This window comes from Castanea sativa, chromosome 11 (genome assembly GCF_040712315.1).
Source record: "Castanea sativa cultivar Marrone di Chiusa Pesio chromosome 11, ASM4071231v1".
NCBI classification, from domain to species: domain Eukaryota; kingdom Viridiplantae; phylum Streptophyta; class Magnoliopsida; order Fagales; family Fagaceae; genus Castanea; species Castanea sativa.
Window position 1 is genome coordinate 58,144,923 of NC_134023.1, and position 19,511 is coordinate 58,164,433.

Genomic DNA, 19,511 nt, shown 5'->3' on the forward strand with positions numbered 1-19,511 from the left:
GCATCATCAGTTGGCGCCGTCTGTGGGGAATTCGACAAGCATTTAGCCTTGCTCTATTCCTGAGACAAAAAGTTGTATGGTACTCACTCGATCGATGGCAACAGTCAACAACCAAGGCGACGAACCGCATGCTACAGCGCTAGAAAGGCAAGTTCAGACGCTGGCTGCCGCCGTCGAGCGCCTTACTAAACAGAATCACGACTTAGAAGAACAACTACGGCAGATGACGGAGCACCAAAGTGCGCCAGGGGAGGACCAGGAAGTAGCGAGCCCGGAGGGGAGGAATGTCGTCAGGCCTGAAGGTAGTACCGCACCGACTAGGCTGGAGCGGCCGGAGACAAACCCGCCATCCGCCTCGGACTCCCTGCCACCTCATATCACAGCCGAGATGCAGGAGATGAGGGAGCGCATGGATGCAATGATGAACGCCCTTAAGGGACGGGTATCCAGCAATCTGGACGACCTAGTCCATAGAACGGATTCACCATTCACAGCGTTGGTGAACTCATGCCCCGTCCCTTCAAAGTTTAAAATGCCCCATGTGGAAAACTATGACGGATCCAAGGACCCGCTGGATCACCTGGAGTCTTTCAGAACACTAATGCATCTTCGTGGTGTACCGACGAAATCATGTGTGGGCTTTCCTCACCACCTTGAAAGGGCCAGCGAGGGATTGGTACAGCAGGTTGACGCCTAATTCCATCGGCACTTTTAAGGAATTAGGTGCACAGTTTGTATCACACTTCATTGGAAGTCATCGACACAAGAGGTCTATTGCATGTATACTGGGAATTAAACAACGAGAAGGTGAGACATTAAGGTCTTATATAGCCCGCTTTAACAAGGAATCCCTCTCGATAGACGAGGCAGACGACAAGACACTTGTGGCGGCATTCATGAACGGGTTACAAGAAGATAAGTTCTTGTTCTCTCTATGCAAGAACGACCCAAAGACTATGTCCGACGTGTACTACAGGGCGACGAAGTATATGAACGCGGAGGACGCCTTGCTGGCCAGGGACGACTACAAACCCAGAAAAAGGGATAGACAGGAAGATACGAAACCCGATAATGGACGAAAGAGGGGGAGAACCAGAGAGGGACGAGATGATCGACGACCCAAGCCGCCTACAGGAAGGTACACGAACTTCACTCCCCTGAATACGCCCATCGACCAGGTATTGATGCAGATTAAAGACGAGGAAAACTTGGCATTCCCTGGAAAACTGAAGGGAGATCCTAACAGGAGACCAAGGGATAAATACTGCCGGTTTCATCAAGACCACGGCCATGACACCGCCGATTGCTACGACCTGAAACAACAAATAGAAGCCCTCATTAGGCGAGGGAGATTACAAAGGTTCGTCAACAAAGAGAGGGCGAACCCGCCACAAAATCAAGCCCCTCGGCAAGACAATGATCGCCCCAGGCAACCCGTAAGAGACATAAGGATGATTGTAGGAGGCACCGCGAGGGCCGGATCTTCCAAGAAAGCCCGAAAGGCATACATCAGAACGATCCAGAACGTCCAGTCAGCAAGTCCTGCGCTTGGAAGGTCACGGATTGGAAATCCCCCCATTGAATTCTCGAAAGTAGACGCCCAGCGCCTTCACCATCCCCACGACGACGCTCTTGTCGTCACCATACGGGCAGGGGACTACAATATACACCGAGTTCTCGTAGACAACGGTAGTTCAGCAGACATCCTTTACTATCCTGCTTTTCAGCAGATGCGAATTGAAAGGGAGCGACTAATTCCGGTTAATGCCCCACTCATTGGCTTTGGAGGGGCGAGGGTACACCCACTTGGTACTGTCACTTTAGCGGTAACCGTTGGAGACTACCCACAGCAGGTCACCCGGAACATAACATTCCTGGTAGTCGATTGCTCGTCGGCCTACAATGCCATCATAGGGCGTCCAACCCTTAACTCATGGAAAGCCGTAACCTCGACATACCATTTGATGATAAAATTCCCCACTGATAATGGAATTGGAGAATTGAGAGGAGATCAGGAATCCGCACGAGAATGTTACGTGGCCATGATGGAGATGGACAATCACATTCAAGCCATGAACATAGAAGAACGTCGGATGGCGACAGAGCCCGTCGAGAGGCTCGAAGACGTACATCTCGACGAAGCCTACCCGGAGCGAACAACAAAAGTCGGAACCCTGGCCGACCCGGCGGTACGCCAGAAACTCGCAACTTTCTTGAAAGAAAACAAAGATGTGTTCGCATGGAGCCACGAAGACATGCCGGGAATCGACCCGTCGGTCATGGTGCACAGGTTGAACGTGTCGCCATCTTTTCCGCCCGTCCGACAGAAGAAAAGAACCTTTGCCCAAGAAAGAGACCAAGCAATAGCGGAAGAAGTCCGCAAACTGCAAGAAGCGGGATTTATCAGGGAAGTGTATTACCCCGATTGGTTGGCGAACGTCGTAATGGTCAAAAAGAACAACGGGAAATGGAGGATGTGCGTTGACTTCACAGACTTGAACAAAGCATGCCCCAAAGATAGCTACCCCCTCCCGCGGGTCGACGTCCTGGTGGATTCTACGGCCAAACATCAGTTGCTAAGCTTCATGGATGCGTTCTCCGGGTATAACCAAATCCGAATGGATGAGGCTGATCAAGAGAAGACTTCGTTCGTGACAAGCCAAGGCCTTTTTTGCTACAAGGTCATGCCCTTCGGCTCGAAACGCTGGCGCTACCTATCAGAGGCTCATGAACAAGATGTTTGCGCGGCAGATTGGAAGGAACGTCCAGGTGTATGTCGACGACATGCTAGTCAAGAGCCAAGAAGAGGAAGCTCATCTGGAGGATCTTAAGGAAACATTTGATACTCTTCGCTCCTACAACATGAAGCTCAACCCAAGCAAGTGTGCCTTTGGAGTGACGGCAGGAAAGTTCTTGGGATACATGGTATCCCAAAGAGGGATCGAAGCCAACCCGGACAAGATTCAGGCCATTATGGGGATGGCCCCTCCTAAAAATATCAAGGAAGTACAAAGCCTCAATGGTAGGGTCGCCGCACTTAGCAGATTTGTGCCGAAGGCTGCAGATAGATGTCTACCTTTTTTCCGAACATTGAAAAAATCCTTTGAATGGACTGCCGAGTGTCAACAAGCGTTCGAAGATTTAAAAGCCTACCTCTCTTCCCCGCCATTGCTAAGCCCCTCGCAACCAGGAGAGGAACTGTTCCTCTATCTGGCCGTTTCCCCAACAGCCGTCAGCGCGGCCTTAATCAGAGAAGACGATAAGATCCAGCGACCCGTGTACTACGCGAGCAAGGCATTGCACGGTGCGGAAGAGAGATATCCCCCCATGGAGAAACTTGCCTTCGCTTTGGTTACAGCGGCCCGTAAGCTCAAGCCATATTTTCAAGCCCATACAATAGTCGTTCTAACTGACAAACCTTTGCGGCGCGCAATGGGCAGCCCTTCGGCTGCCGGACGAATGGCGTTATGGTCCATAGAACTAAGTGAATTTGATATACAATATCGCCCCCGCGCCGCCATCAAGGGACAAGCGGTAGCCGACTTCATCGCCGAGTTCACCATCGCGGAAGGCGAAGAGGAGAAGAATCCCCAATGGGGGATTTTCACTGACGGGTCATCCAACAAGAAGGCTGGCGGAGTAGGGGTCGTGCTTAACTCTCCGGAAGGCGACGAGCTTAAATGCATGATTCGCCTCGACTTTCCTACAACTAACAATGAAGCAGAGTATGAAGCCCTGATAGCAGGTTTAGACCTTGCTCAAGTTGTAGGGGCCACGAACGTGGTTGTTCATTGCGACTCCCAAGTCGTCACAAGCCAGGTAAACGGCGAGTACGAGTGCAAGGGCGAAAGAATGAAGAGGTACTGGGAGCAAGCAAAAAAGAGGATGGACGGCCTTCAAGCCAAAATAGTCCAAATTCCAAGAGGAGAAAACGAACATGCCGACCGACTTTCCAAAACCGCATCTGCAGAAACTATGACCCCCATCGACAAGGTACTTTCTTTCATTCAGTCCTCACCGCTAATTGACGTTGTCTGCATACAGGAAATTGGTTCCGAAAACAATTGGACCACGCCCCTGATCTCCTACCTAAAAGATGGCACGTTGCCTGATGAAAAGGAGGCTGCCAGGAAGCTGAAGGTCCGGTCTGCACGGTTTGTCTTGATAAAGGATGTTCTCTACAAAAGGGGTTTTTCTCGACCGTACCTAAGATGCATGGACCCCGAAGAAGCAAGCTATATTATGAGAGAAGTACACGAGGGGATATGCGGCAACCATTCCGGGTCACGGTCATTGGTACAAAAGTTGATTCGGGCCGGATACTACTGGCCAACAATGCAGAATGACGCCCAGGTTTATGTGAGAGCTTGCGACAAGTGTCAAAGGTTCAGCAACATCATTCGGCAACCGGCGGAAGAATTGACCCCCATAACTGCCCCATGGCCATTCGCCCAATGGGGGCTGGACATCATGGGACCATTCCCGATGGCAGCAAGGCAGCTGAAGTTCCTCGTCGTCGACATCGATTACTTCACCAAATGGGTTGAAGCTGAAGCCCTAGCCACAATTACTGAAAAGAACATAAGGGGTTTTGTATGGAGAAACATTGTTTGCAGGTATGGAATTCCAAGAGTCTTAATCTCGGACAACGGTAAACAATTTGACAACGACTCCTTCCGGGCCTTCTGTTCAGAGTTAGGAATCAAGAACCATTATTCTTCCCCAGCCCATCCTCAAGCAAATGGACAAGTAGAAGTCACCAACCGATCCTTGCTTCGAATCATCAAGACTCGGCTCGAGGGGGCAAAGGGCGTATGGCCTGAGATGCTACCCAGCGTGTTGTGGGCATACAGAACGACAGTGCGAACCCCTACAGGAGAAACCCCTTTCCAGCTGACATACGGAAGTGAAGCGGTCATTCCAGCCGAGATAGGACTCACAAGTTATAGGGTGGCCAATCACGACGAGGGAAGAAATGATCAAGAGCTTCGTTTACAACTGGATCTAATTGACGAAGTAAGGGCGGTGGCTGAGCAGAGACTCGCGCGATACCAAGACCTCGTGAGCAAGCACTACAACTCCCGAGTCAAGCACCGAGACTTCAAAGTCGGAGATCTTGTTTTAAGGAAAGTAATGGGCGCGACCAGAGATCCCACACAAGGAAAGCTCGGCCCGAACTGGGAAGGACCCTACAAGATCGTATCATGGCGAAGAAAGGGCACCTATCACCTAGAGACTCTCGACGGGCAGAAACTGCGACACCCATGGAACGCCGAGCACCTCAGAAAGTACTACCAGTAGAAGATAGCAAGCAGAACGTTACTCCTCCTAACCAGTTTACGATCCTTAATTATTTGTCTTAGCTTATTCTTGCCTACAGTATATTTTAAGCCCAAAGGGCTGAAAACTTATCTTTCCTATTTTTGAACAAAATTTTACTTATGCATTCATCATAATAAGAGGAGGTTCATTCAGAAACGACTAGTGAATTTTTTTTGGTGAAACCAACAGGTACGACATGCTTATAAGTCCACAAAGTGGACGGCCTACGTATAAGTCCACAAAGTGGACGGCCTACGTCTAAGTCCACAAAGTGGACGGCCTACATCTAAGTCCACAAAGTGGACGACATGCTTATAAGTCCACAAAGTGGACGACCTACGTCTAAGTCCACAAAGTGGACGACATGCTTATAAGTCCACAAAGTGGACGGCCTACGTCTGTGTCCACAAAGTGGACGACCTACATCTAAGTCCACAAAGTGGACGACATGCTTATAAGTCCACAAAATGGACGGCCTACGTCTAAGTCCACAAAGTGGACGGCCTACATCTAAGTCCACAAAGTGGACGACATGCTTATAAGTCCACAAAGTGGACGACCTACATCCAAGTCCACAAAGTGAACGACCTGCTTATAAGTCCACAAAGTGGGCGGTCTGCCTCTAAGTCCACAAAGTGGACGATCTACATCTAAGTCCACAAAGTGGACGGCGTCATAAATAAGTCCACAAAGTGGACAGTCTTACACCTAAAGTGACGGCGTTATGTTCAAAATGACGGCATTATGTTCAAAGTGACGACTTAATAACAGTGTTATGTTCAAAGTTAGCTGACGGCATTGTTCATAGAAAAATGGGCGCATTGCCAAATGGATACATCAAGCTAGATTAGCTGAAAGAAAAAGGCTGACGCCGTTAGGAAACTATCGGGCATGCAATAAGTTATCAAATGACGTCGCCCATGAAACTGACGGAATGATAAAAAATGACCGAGTTTTCATGGAAAAGAAGCTGACGCCGTCATCAGTTCAAAAATTGAATTGAAAGGGAAAAACCCCGTCACCCCTAAGTTGACGAAGCTCATCACGAACATAATTCTGACTTACAACACAAAACACACATAATTGAAGAATAAAACGACATTAAAATTAAAGTAGACAATGTCTGTACAAAGGCCCAGAAAAATGGGCGTCAAGTATTACTATTCCGTCTACACTTCTCAAAAAAAAAAAAAAAAAAAAAAAAAAAAAAAAAAAAAAAAAAAAAAGAAGAAGAAAACTTTAAGTTCTAGGGGAGCGTCAGTGTCCTCCATCGTCTTCGACATTAACAGGCTGGGCACAGGAGAGAGAGGGGCTGGCGGCATTTGGGTCGCCATTATGAGGATTTGCCGGAGTCAGAGTGACGGAGTGGTCCGCTGCTGGCTGAGCTAGGACGACGCTGTTGTCTCTCTGGCTGTTGGCGTCAGCTTCTTCAGGAACGGCGTCACCTGCAGGGGTTGACGGGATGGACTCATCCATTGAAATCCTTGACAAATCCAAGTCAGGATACGCCGATTTTACTTGCTTCAGGCAGTCCTCAAACCCGTCACCATAGTAGGCGGCACAAGCGTCTATGAAGGCTGACGAATCTTGAAACTCCTTCACAGCGTCATTCCTAGCCGTTTCCACTTGGACTAGGATGGACCTTAGCTCCTTTTCTGCCGCCACCCTGGCCTCCGTCTCCAGCTCCCGGCGACGGGTTTCCTCCGTCAGCTTCTCCTTATAGTCCCTCAGCTCCGTGCCCAAAATTTTGTTTGCCTCCTTGAACTGCGCCTGACCGTCAGCTAGGTACTTGACGCGCTCGTTCAGACGGGTGATCACCCCCTCCTTGGCAAAGCACCTATTCGACAAGGCCTTCACGCGAACCATAGCCTACATTAAAAAAGATAGAACAACGTCAGGATGATTAAGACTGGTCGGACACCAAAAGTAAAGTAAAAAGAGGCACATACCCTAGTGAGGTCAAAGAGGGCTGACGCCCCTATCTCGTCAGTAGTTTGCTCCGCACAAGGATCCGTCTCCTCATCCTTTAAAATTGATTCCGTCACCTCTACAGCATAATCCTTGTGGGTCAGCAGACGGCGTACGGGTCCTTGGACAATGGGCCCTGACGAGGTCATCGGACCCTTGCCTGCCCCATGAGCAGACCTAGGAGGTGATGGCCTCCGAGATGACTGGTCCCTAGGAGTGGGGGCAACCTTCTTCCCCGGACGGTCTACCCTGCCGTCAGGTTTTCTCTTGGCCGCGGCCGTCTCAACGGGCCTGAGGGCTGACGGTGGGGTTAACTCGCCCCCAGCCTTCTCTTGCTGTTTTTTCTTAGCCGCGGCTGCAGCTCTGACCCTTTGCTTAGCTGACTCCATTTCTGCAAAGGATAAGGGTTAGAAAGAAACAACGTCAGGATAAAGACAAGAAGTTGAAGGACAACTCACGTCGGCGAGAATAGGCGTTCAATTTGCAAGCCTCCTCCGTCGGTTCAGGGCCACCACAATATAAGTGAAGGGTGTCTAACGTGATTAGATCCCGACACTTCCTCTCGTCCAAGGGAATGGCCGTCACTCGACGAATGAAATCCTCTTGCTCCGCGGTGATACGTGGACGGTTGTTAGCTGCAGTGAAAAGTGACGGGTTAAGACAGCAAATAAGTAGACGGAGCGAGAAAGGCCGACGGTATTAACCTGAATCTCTAACGTAAGCCCATGTGTTATCAAAACCATTGAGCATTGACTCCCACTCCTCTTGACGACATACCCAATTTGTCCCTTCTACAAAGAAATATCTGCCTTTCCACTTCCTATTGGAGTCGGGCATATCTGACACTAACTTCAACTCCTTATCCCTCACTGCAAAATGATACACTCCTTTTGACGAGGAAATGTGTTGAGGACGATAACACCAAAAGAACTCGTCCAAGGTCAGCTGACGGTTCCCACCACTTAGACTACCCCACAAGATCTCGGCACCAATGAAGGTTCGCCAAGCATTGGGGGCAATCTGGCTGACAGAAATCCCTAGAAAGTTAGCCAGCTGACGGTGTAATGCCGTCAGCGGCAACCTCAGTCCTGCTGCGAACATGGCATCATACATGCCGACGTCCGCGGTTCGTCCTGAGTAGCACCTCTCACCCTCCTCAGGTAGACGGATGGGAATGTCGTCGGGTATTTGGTAACGGGGCCGCAAACTTTTGAAAACGTTCTCCGACATCGTCGGGAGAAAATTGTTGACGGACCACTCGGAGGGTAAGATGAAGGGACGATCATCACCAGAGGATCCCGAGGTGCTCACTGAGGCTTCCTCGTCACCGTCACTCTCACCCCCGTCATTGCTACTTTCCCTTCCACGAACCCCTTGGTCTTCGTCGGCTACCCCTTCTTCATCACCGTACACCTCACTTCCTCTAGAACTCTCTACTTCACCGTCAGAAGGAGTTGACGAGTCTCTTTCTGACGACCAGGATAGGCCCTCCGCGGGCTCACGACCTGATGGAAAAACTTCGTCATAACCCGCTCCGTCGCGGATTGACGATGGATCACTCGGCGTCTCCCTAGACATCTGACTACCTACAAACGACGGGTTTTTCTAAGATCCTAGGCAGACGACTTCACTAAAAGGGCGTCACTAGAAAAAGTAAAAAGGTAAAGTAAAGAAAACTTACGTATAGGAGGACGGTCTCAAGAAGGTGACGGTTGCACGATCGACGGTGTGGTAAAACTGGCAGTGACGAATTTTTTCTCTCAAGATGAACAAGGCGAAAAAAGTGGAAAAAAGGTAAATAGTGAGATATATATATAGGAGAGAGGAGGCGCGAAAGACGAAGCGACACACTCGTCCAGACGCGGAGCCAATCTGCTTATGACATGTGTCCCACCATTTAATGAACATGGCACAAATCACCATGCAAACACCATTTCCCCAGTAACACCAACTCCATGACCCGTTGCCCATAGCTGACGGGATAATGGAGTGGGGGGCAGCTGATAGTGACGTTATTACAAGGTGACGGCACATTAAGAAGCTGACGGAAGTTCACTTGTTACATACTGAATGCACGTTAAGAAGCTGACGGCAATACGCTATCCGTCAACTACTGTCATTTACACCTCTTTAGCATTCATGGCCATGCCCCTTACGCAGCAACATTAAGCTGACGGATCACGTGGACGAGTCAGGGGTGACGACCTTGGCTGTAAGGTCTTTGGCTGACGTCCTTGGCTGACGGACCATGTTGGCGTACGTAAGCTGACGACAGTATAGGAGTTACACGTGGGGTGACGACCTTGGCAGGTGAAGGCTGAAGGAATAACCCAGCTTTCATTTTTAGCCTATCTTGACCTCTGCTTATGTGAATATAAGGAAAGTTCTTGCGCTACGCGTTCGACTTAGTTAAGAAGATTCCTATAAGGAAAGGGCTCAATACAATGGGCAAAGATCCGCGGATCACTCTCTTAAAAAGGAAAGTGCTTCTTCACCAAGGCGCATATTTCGGCCACACACCACTATATATACCCCAAGACCCTCATGACCCAAAGGTACGCACAATTACCTCAACTCTGGCACTCTAGGGTTGTTTAAAGATTCTAACTTGATCGTCGGAGGGTCTTTGGCCGGCACCACACCGGTGCTCTCTGTCGATCACCTACTTTTTTTTTCTTCGCAGGTGTTGCTTCAAATTGGTGGAGTACTAGCAGCTTACTGGTGATCTCTTAGGCATCATCAGTCATCCAAGTAAGGACTTGGCATATATTTGTGGTAGGAATCATTCTATAGAAAAAAGTTACACCTTGATTTATATGCATGTTCAATGGACAGGAATTTCTTAGTTTATTCAAGGTTTTCATATTTAGTGTTAACTTACCAATTGTCTCAAAAGTTTAAGCTATTAGGATATGGCCTTACAGGGACTCAAGACCACTTGCTTTAGTACCATGCTAAATTACTAATTGTTTCAAAAACTTAAACTATTAAGATATGATAAATTTAATTATTTAACCACAAACTCTAAAATTTTGTCAAGTATGCATGATGTGACTATTGTGAAAAAAGAAAAATAGTCAAAGTTAATCGGAATCAGTGCTAATTCATACTTTGTTTAATTAGTCTCATGCATGGAGTCTTACTAGTAGCATTTCTAATTAGATTTCACATAATCAATACATTCTTGCGCATAATTCTTTTGTAATTCTTTTAGGTTTCGTTGTGTTCATCATTGTAAATGTGAAGTAATCGCGTCTTCTAATAAATTTCTTTACCTACAGAAAAATTCAAATTGCCCAAAACTTAGAGGGTCCTTTACATTTAACTTTTATGTCTAAAATTTGAAATTATCCTTTTCAAACAAAGAAAACTTGAGAAAGAGACACAGGCGAGGAAAAATATTCTAGACCGAAAGAACTACTACTGCCATATTACATGACTGCATCCTTCAATCCTTCTATGTAGTGTTATTACCTGCAACACAAATGACAATCATGAAAGATATTAATTTTCAATCTATAAAATCATCCGAAAGAAAACCAACCATACTCCAAAATCACATCATCAACAATCGCATTACCAACACAACAATTGAAGACAAAAATTGTGTCACATTACAAACCATATCTCATAATCACTTCAAAACTATGGTCACATTACCAATAATGTAATAAATTATAACAAACCATAAATCAAGCGCTATCCAAGAAGTTTCAATTTTATGGTACCAAGAATCCAACAACCAATGAGTCCCAATCAATTCTTCAACAAATAAAGTCCCAATGCATCACATAAGTTCTAACTATCCAATGAGGTAGAATGGGTACCATGAAAGGGAAGAGAGAAAATCATTAAACCTATCCAAGAAAACCATGAAAGGGTCATGCCATGCTCTGTGGCGGGGTTGTTAAATTGTTGTAGTTACTGTCTTGCAAACCATAGTTCAGAGTCTCAGACAGGCTGTTTGTTGTGGACTTTATGGATGAAATGAAATTGTCGCTCCTTTGAGGACATTGAGAAGAAGTTGGTTGAGTTAAAAGATTTGTGCTAGCATAGTCTTTTTGATTGGTCTTGGTGCTTGGGTTTTACAGATTGTTCCTCTCTTATAGAGTTTATCTTTTCTCTTAGAATTGCCTCTTAATATCTTTTCTTTCTGTTTTTTGCTTTTGCTTTTCTGTACATGTGTTCATCATCATGAACACTTAGTATTTTCCTCTCTTTATTTTTCATCAATAATATTACTCTTATTACCCATAAAAAAACAGGAACATAACAACAGTTCTCTAACATGGTTCAAGGAAACATAAAAATATAATCCGTAAGATATATACTACATCTCCATCGTATAGTTCTCTAACATGGTTAAAGAAACATAAAAATATAATCTATAAGATATATACTACATCTCCATCATATCAATATATATATATATATATATATATATATATATATATATTTTTTTTTTTTTGATAAGTAAAAAAAAAAATTGTATGTTTGTGTTTGACTGGATTGCTGGATTGCGTGTTATAGTAGTTTCCAGAATATTTGTATTAAAAAAATTGATTAAATTGCTTTCCTTTTTGGCATAGAATTCCAATTCCTGTAGAAGTTGAATGAAAGAGTCCAATATCTTTGGTTCTTTTTGAGGGCGTGGTTACCTTCTTTTATTAAGTCCAATTGCCTAAAGAAAACTAAGTTGAGATTGCTTAAAACATTAAAAGATAAAAAAGGGGTCCCAATTAGAATCCTATTCTATAAGCTAAAACGTAGTATTTATTATTGTTACGCTCCAGTTAAGCTACATCAGCAGTCATGTCATTATTATTTTTTTTCCAATTTTTTATATGATTTTTTAACATTTAAAGTGAATTAAAAACTCTTTTGTCTTACAATTAAAATATCATATTTATCTTATTTTTAACTATTCTTATTTATTATTAAATTTTCAATTCCATTTTAACTTTACATATCCCCACTACTCTTTATTTTAACTTTCTTCAACTTTTTTTCATTCCATTTTAACTTTTCATATCCCCACTACTTTCTACCTTAATATTACTATTCTTCTATCCCTTTATTTTCCTTTATTTTTTACTCTTCTTATTTTTATCCTCATACGATAAATTTGTCATTTCCTCTCTCAATATTCCATGCATAATTTTTCATTTTTCCACACACAAAAGACTCTCTCTCTCTCTCTCTCTCTCTCTCTCTCTCTCTCTCTCTCTCTCTCTCTCTCTATATATATATATATATATATGTTCAGTTTTTGGTGTTTTTCTTCTTGCATCTCTACTTTAGGTTGATGAACTTTTATATTCTTTAGAATTCTCTTTTGGATTGATACGATTTAGTTTTGTGTTTTATGTTGTTATCTTTTTTATTCTCATTGATTGTTAAATGTTATCCTACTGCATTATAAAAATAGTATATAAAAATATAATGTTATTGTATTACATAGCAATACTAATATAATTTGGTGTTTATTGCTATACATTTCATTTTTACTATTTTTTCTTCTCATCATATTTTATTCAACATTTAAATTCAACAACATCCTCTATATCATTAAATTATTTATATTTTGTCTCATTTAAAAAAAATTAAACACATAATATTTTATTTAAATTCAATAAATAAAAATTGTTCTTATTTGTGTTGAATCCAATACATTGAAACATTGGTCCTAAATCCAAACCCAATTTAAAAAATAAAAAATGCAACAAATAAGCATATTCATACTGACGTTAGATATGCATCTTTGGTTCAATATGTTAAAGAAAATGATAAGATGAGGTACTCACCCAATGACCCAACCCAATCAAACACCAAATCATTGTTTATTGTTACAACAAATCATTGGATAATATATAGTTTTGCAAAGGCACTAAAAGAGAGTTTATAACAAATCAAAATTCTAGCTACCATGAACTCTGTAGTTTAAGACTTGATAAACTACAGGGACCAGGGTGAGTACCACGATATTTATAGGTTGCTAATAAAAGTGTTGAATACATGAATTACTATAAATTTATAACTTGTTATCTAGTTTGTTTATCATTTATTGGAGGGCTATGCCAGCCTTCGGGCCCATGCAAGGTATGACTACAATGAAATGGGCTAAAGGCGAAATTTGAGGGCCCAAAAGTCATTGCAAAAAAAATGTTATAGAACTACTAATTTTATTAACAAAAACAAAAAGTAATTTAATGTGACAGTAAATATAATTTTTGTTAAAATCAACAATAGGAAAAGGAGGACTGAATAAGACTGAATGGACTGAATTAGAACGAATGGATCGAATAGGACCAAAGTAGATAGAATGGACTAAACGGGACCAGATTAGACCAAATAGGACTGAGGTGGTAGACTGGACCTAAGTAGACCAAATAGGAGTAATTTGGACTGAATTGGGCTGAAGTCGATAGAATGGACTGAATAGAACCAAAGTGAACGAGATAGACCATATCAGACCGAAGTGGACTAAATAGCCTGAATAGGACTTAAGTTGATCAAAGTGGATAGAATAGACTGAATAGAGCCAATGTGGACTGACTAGACCTAATTAGACCGGAGTGGAGAAAATAGGACTAATGAGGACGGAATAGGACCAAGGTAAATAGAAAGGACTGAATTAGACCGAAGTGAGTTGAATAAGACCGAATGGGCTGAATTAGACTGAATAGAACTTTAGTGGACAAAATGGACTAAATAGGACTGAATGAACCGAATATGACCAAATTAGACCAAAGAGGATTGAATGGACCAAACAGAACCGATATGGACCAAATAAAACTTTTGAATATTTATCATTTTTATTGCATTTTAAGGTTCATATATCTAATTTCAAATGTCTATTTTAGTTTTTTTTTTTTTTTTTAACTCAAAACTAAAGATTTTAGCCCAAATATAGTAAATTTCATACTTTTCAACTCAAAAATGAAGAAAATAAATTGAACTAAACTTGAAAAGAAAACCTACAAAAAGAATCAAGTTAAAACCCAATTAGTCTAAAATGGACTGAATGGGGACTGAAATTGACCGAGTGGATTAAAGCAAAACTAATTGGACTGAGTAGAAATTTTTTAATTTTTAAGAAGAAAAAATTATCTTCATAAAAGTTTAGAGAAAAAATTATACATTATATTACAATACAAAATAATTATTATTCCCACACATTACATGGGTCTACGACTAGTTTTATTCTAAAGTCTTCTCTGCAAAACCATAATCAATTTTCCATTGAAAAGCCAAAAAAATTATTGGAGAAGTAATACAAGGTCCAATTTACCCTCCTTTCTCCATTAATGTCAATAATGTTTCCACATCAACAAACAACCAAAGAGAATCAATAGACTGCAGTCTACTTCATATAATTCAGCTAAACATAACTATACTTAATTTTTGGGCAAACATCACTTCTGGTCCCTAAAGTTTCTCCTAGTTTTCAGTTTCGAACTTAGAGTTTTAAAATAGTTAAAAATTTGTAAAATAATCCAATTTGGTCATCAAAGTTTTCCCCACTACTCCATTTTCTTCCTTTTTATATCCTTGTAATTTCCCAACAAAAGAATAGAGAACTATACAACAAATTCAAGTTCAGAAAAGTGGAAAATCTTATCCTCTTTCTTTCTTTCTTCTTCTTCTTCTTTTTTTTTTTTTTTTTTTTTTTTCATGTCAATACCACGAAGCAATTATAAGCCATCATGGTAGTCACATGGCAATTGTAATTCACCTAAACTACTGGTGTATAATTTTTAAACCGTTTAGAACCTTTTTTTTTTAATCATAAACGTGCCCAATCAAATGAAATGTTAGTGTCCAGATTAGCATGTAGACCAAATTATCTCATTCTAAAAAAATTAAGGATTCCATTACTGTTTTAGAAACTCTAGCTAAATTGGAAAAATGAGGCCAACTTTAATGACCAAAAGTAGCTTTTGCTCATTATTATTATTATTTTTTTACATTTTTAAAATAAACCCTAAAGGTTGTCACTAGGGTCACCTCAGATCAATGCAACTCCCACACTCAATACAACATAACACATTTAATCCATAAAAATCCCTAACGAAACACAACTCTACCTACAGTTACATGGTTACAGCAGCTTATATATGTTCGGCCTAATTCTATACTCTATTGACTTTACATTGATGCAAAACAATATGTCATGTACACAACACAGTATCAGAAGGCAACGGCTGATCATAGCAGAAAAATTTTAGCATGCCTAATGAAATGGAAAGGGAAACAAATTTTCATACAGAATATGAGTTGGATGTGACAATTTCAGAATACAGAAAGAGATAATAACATCAGTCTCCATTTATATTTACCATTTCGTTCTTGCAAATGAATCATCCCATCATGAACCAAAACCACAAAATCGTATTTAACAATTTTGACCACTCTTTAGAGCAACTTCTTGCACCACAATGGGGATTTTGGCTACCATCAGTCGACTGTTATTCGGGGGGCTATCCATCCACGTTTAATGTGAACTATTTGGCATGAAATAGGCGTACTTTTGAGGGGACAGAGAGTACATCATTCTAGTTGAAACTGTTTTTGCTGTGATTGTTGTATGATTGGTGGCAGCCTTGATCAGGCTGTCTTTTTCCTCTTTTGAGGAGTTTGTGGACTAACGTTATTTTTGTTAGACTCTAAGACTCTCTGATATACTACTTTTTCTGTTTTCCCTAAAATAATAATATTTTGCTATTTTACCTATAAAAAAGGTAAAAAAATTATAACCACTCTTTACATCCATTCAAGAACAAATTAAATCCAAAAGCTATATGTTGAGGTTTGAAACTTAATATTTAAGTATAGCAACACAAAAATATCTAGTATATACCAAGAATAAAATAGAATTTAGGAATGTAAATGCTGAAATTTTTAGTTGAATACTTGAATCGGACCTATTTACCTGCACTTTCTCTTCTTGCTCACTTTCCTCTTGGAAACTGCGTCATTAGGTTTGTCGAGTAAGAAAATATTCTCCACATAATTATCAGCAAAAGAATAATCCCAAAGTCTACAAAACCCCAAAGTCTTCACTTGTTGGCTCTCAGGGTCATATGAACAGAGCTCCCAACCAAGAAATTCTTTTTTCTGCACTAATAAATGACCATTCTTCCGGAAACCCAACACTCTACACAATTGCCTATTGAGGTCAATAGTGAACAGTTTAGTCCAAGAATCAACAATGCCATACTCTTTCATCACAAAAACAGAACAACACTTGACGCCCATATACTCATAACATGTTAGAGAAAGCAATCCCTTGAATACCAAGATATCAATATCAGATTCGAATCTGAAATTACCTTCTGGCAAGGATATCACGCGGAAAACCTCATCAGCCAAATCAAATGACAAAACTATTGAACCCCGGGCATCACACTGCTCCGCCGCAAAATAAATAGCTCCATTTAAAGAAACTGCTTTGGATAGCGACCAATCACTGGTATAAACCCCAGGCGGATACGAGTCACCACCACTCGTTGTTCTCCAGGATCCCTCGTTAACAGAGTAAACTTCAACCAGAGGCTTTTTGGCGCTAATATTTTTAGATGGAAATACAATTCTCACCAGCTTATAATCATTGGTCCTCGAATCAAACCCAAACGCTAGATAACAAGCAAAGGAGGCCCTAACGGAAGGTGTGGGAAGGGCAATAAATTTTCTAATACAGGGATTCCAAACAATATAGCGGCGTTGTTTATAGCAAAACAATCCATTGACGTAACCGACTATTCGAAAATTGCAACCAAAATTTTTCGGCTTTACCGAATTCAGAGTGTCGAGAAGAGTTCCAATTTATAGGACTTGTTGTGGGCCTTGCAACCGACAGTATATTTGTATATCACTGTATCCTATTATGATTAGGATTTCTAATTTACGTGTTTGTTGTTATTCCATGAAAAAATAGAATAAAAAAAGCATATATATTGTTTTTTCTTAAAAGGAAAGCATACGTATTGTTAGAGTCTCATTTGATACAAAATTTAAATCCTATTGAAATTATAATTGTTAATCAACGTGTTATATTGTCATACTAAAAAATATAGAATTAATAAAAGAAAAAAAAGGTCATATGAATAGAATCAAAGGCAAAAAAATAAGTGATTGATGGTTGAGGCAATAAGGATATAAGATAGATTTTTTTTTTTTGAGGATATATATTGTTAGAGTCCCATTTGATATAAAATTTAAATCCTATTGAAAAAAGAAAAAAAGAAAAAGAAAAGAGAATTGTTAATCAACATGTTATATAGCCATTCTAAAAAAAAAATGGAGTTAATAAAAAAAGAAAGCTCTTATGAATAGAATGAAAGGCAAAAGAAGAAGAAGAAAGTGATTAATGGTTGTAAGGACATAGGATATGTTTTTTAATTAAAACCTAATTATCAAATGTAGAAAATTAAAAAAAAAATCCACAAAGAACAACACAACTTTTTCCTAAGAAGTGTAAAACAATAGAAAAAAAAAAAGTTGATAAGAACAAATAATATGTTCTTATCAAATAATATGAGGTGGGAATTGATGAAATTAAGGTTTGTGATTAGGGAGTTCCATGATTTTGAAATGCACCTGAATTGAATTAGGGATTTGACAGGTACTCTGTGCAATATCTCCAGCACCACTTCCTCTGGGAGATAGTCTGACATATCTATCCTTCTTTCTTTCTCCCTTTGGCGGCTGCTGCTGCTGCTGCTGCTTCACCTAAGTTTCAAGCTTTTTGGGGAATTTTCAATTTGAAAGAATGACGTAATAGATGGTAGGGAGATGAAATTGCATTGCTTTGTAGACATACAAGTTCGTTAATAAGAATTGCCAAAAAAAATTTAAAAAATTTTATCCTTTTTTTTAAAAAAATTTTAATAAAAAACTTTGTGAAAAAAGTTTAGGGGCGAATTACAATAAACCCAACTGTTACCATTTTGCCACACTTTACCCACATAAAATTACCTCCATTATCCCACCTTTGTTTAAGGGTAAATATGTCTTTATGCACTATTTTTATGTATCTTTGCTCCCAAAACATAAAAAACCAAGAGAAAACAAAAACATAAAAAATTAGGAGAAAGCAATATCAAAAATGCTTTTGCTATATGTTTTCATAGTCACCCTATAGTTTTTTTATATTAAATGTAAATTTTGAAAATCTAACAATTAAATTTCATGTTCATTATATTTTTAAAATGCACGTCAAATTTTGAATGTTATTTACTACTTGAAATTTAAATATTTTATTGATAACATTAGACTCATTACACGCGCTTTGCGCATGGAATAATGCTCTTATTTATTTAATTTTTTATTTGGTTTAGAATTATAATGTTTAAAAGTAACATATAAATAATGGTGTCTTTTTTTAAAAAGAAAGAGGTCAGGTAATGTGGAATAGTGTTTAAAAATGAGATAGAGAATTGTAAGAAGTTGAAATCCAATGAGACATTTGAATTTATTGATTGGGATAAGAATAAGAAGATATGGATGGGGATTTGTGATAACTGTATAGAATTTAGATAACAAAAATTTTGGAATGTTATAAAGAATTAAAAAAAAAAAAACCCTAGAAATTTCGAGGTAGGAATGAGTAGTTTTTACGTGAGGTAGTGGTTTTTTTTTTTGAAGAAGTAATTTTGTATTTTTTTTAAATTTTTTTATGAAGATAATTAAAGTATTTAAATTCAAATAGATAACAAATATAGATAAGAATAAGATATTTAAATACAAATAGGTGGTGAGAATAACAGTTTTTTTTTTTCCTTTTTTATGTGAGATAGTTTTATTTTTTTAACATTTTTTGTAGGAAAAAAAAAATTAAACTAAAGAGTATGTTATTTCAGAATTTGTATGAGAATATTTTGGTAAACCAAAAATTGAAAACGAAACAAGGGAATCCTCTTATTAATAGTATAGAAGATAGATAACTATTGATCTTTAATTTTATTGAAATTTTGCAAGTATGAGATTAAAATAAAAACATGTAATCCAACGGTTAGATCTTCAAAATTCTTATTCAACAAAAAGATATAGAAGTTTGAATGGTTTTTCTCCAAATTAGGTTTCTTTAAAAAAAATAGTAGAAACCTTTTCTCTTATCAAATTAGTAATTTTTTTCTTTTTAGATAGTTACAACTCTTTTCCTCATAGAACCCCAAATATTTTGTGTATAGGGAGGTATTAATTAAGTTACAAGACTCTTG

At 40.1% G+C, this 19,511-nt stretch overlaps 2 protein-coding genes across 2 annotated transcripts; one reads left to right on the forward strand and one right to left on the reverse strand.

The window, feature by feature from the left end:
* Nucleotides 1–989: 989 nt before the first annotated feature.
* On the forward strand, nt 990–6,173 carry LOC142616796 (uncharacterized). The gene is made up of 2 exons (XM_075789575.1): nt 990–1,877; nt 6,108–6,173. The coding sequence occupies exons 1-2, from the start codon at nt 990–992 to the stop codon at nt 6,171–6,173; spliced, it is 954 nt and encodes a 317-aa protein (XP_075645690.1).
* A 4,378-nt stretch (nt 6,174–10,551) lies between these two features.
* LOC142616798 (F-box/kelch-repeat protein At3g06240-like) lies at nt 10,552–17,966 on the reverse strand. The gene is made up of 3 exons (XM_075789576.1): nt 17,919–17,966; nt 16,223–17,079; nt 10,552–10,764 (listed from the first exon to the last, which is right to left on the reverse strand). The coding sequence occupies exons 1-3, from the start codon at nt 17,964–17,966 to the stop codon at nt 10,761–10,763; spliced, it is 909 nt and encodes a 302-aa protein (XP_075645691.1). The 3' UTR covers nt 10,552–10,760.
* Between the last annotated feature and the right edge of the window lie 1,545 nt (nt 17,967–19,511).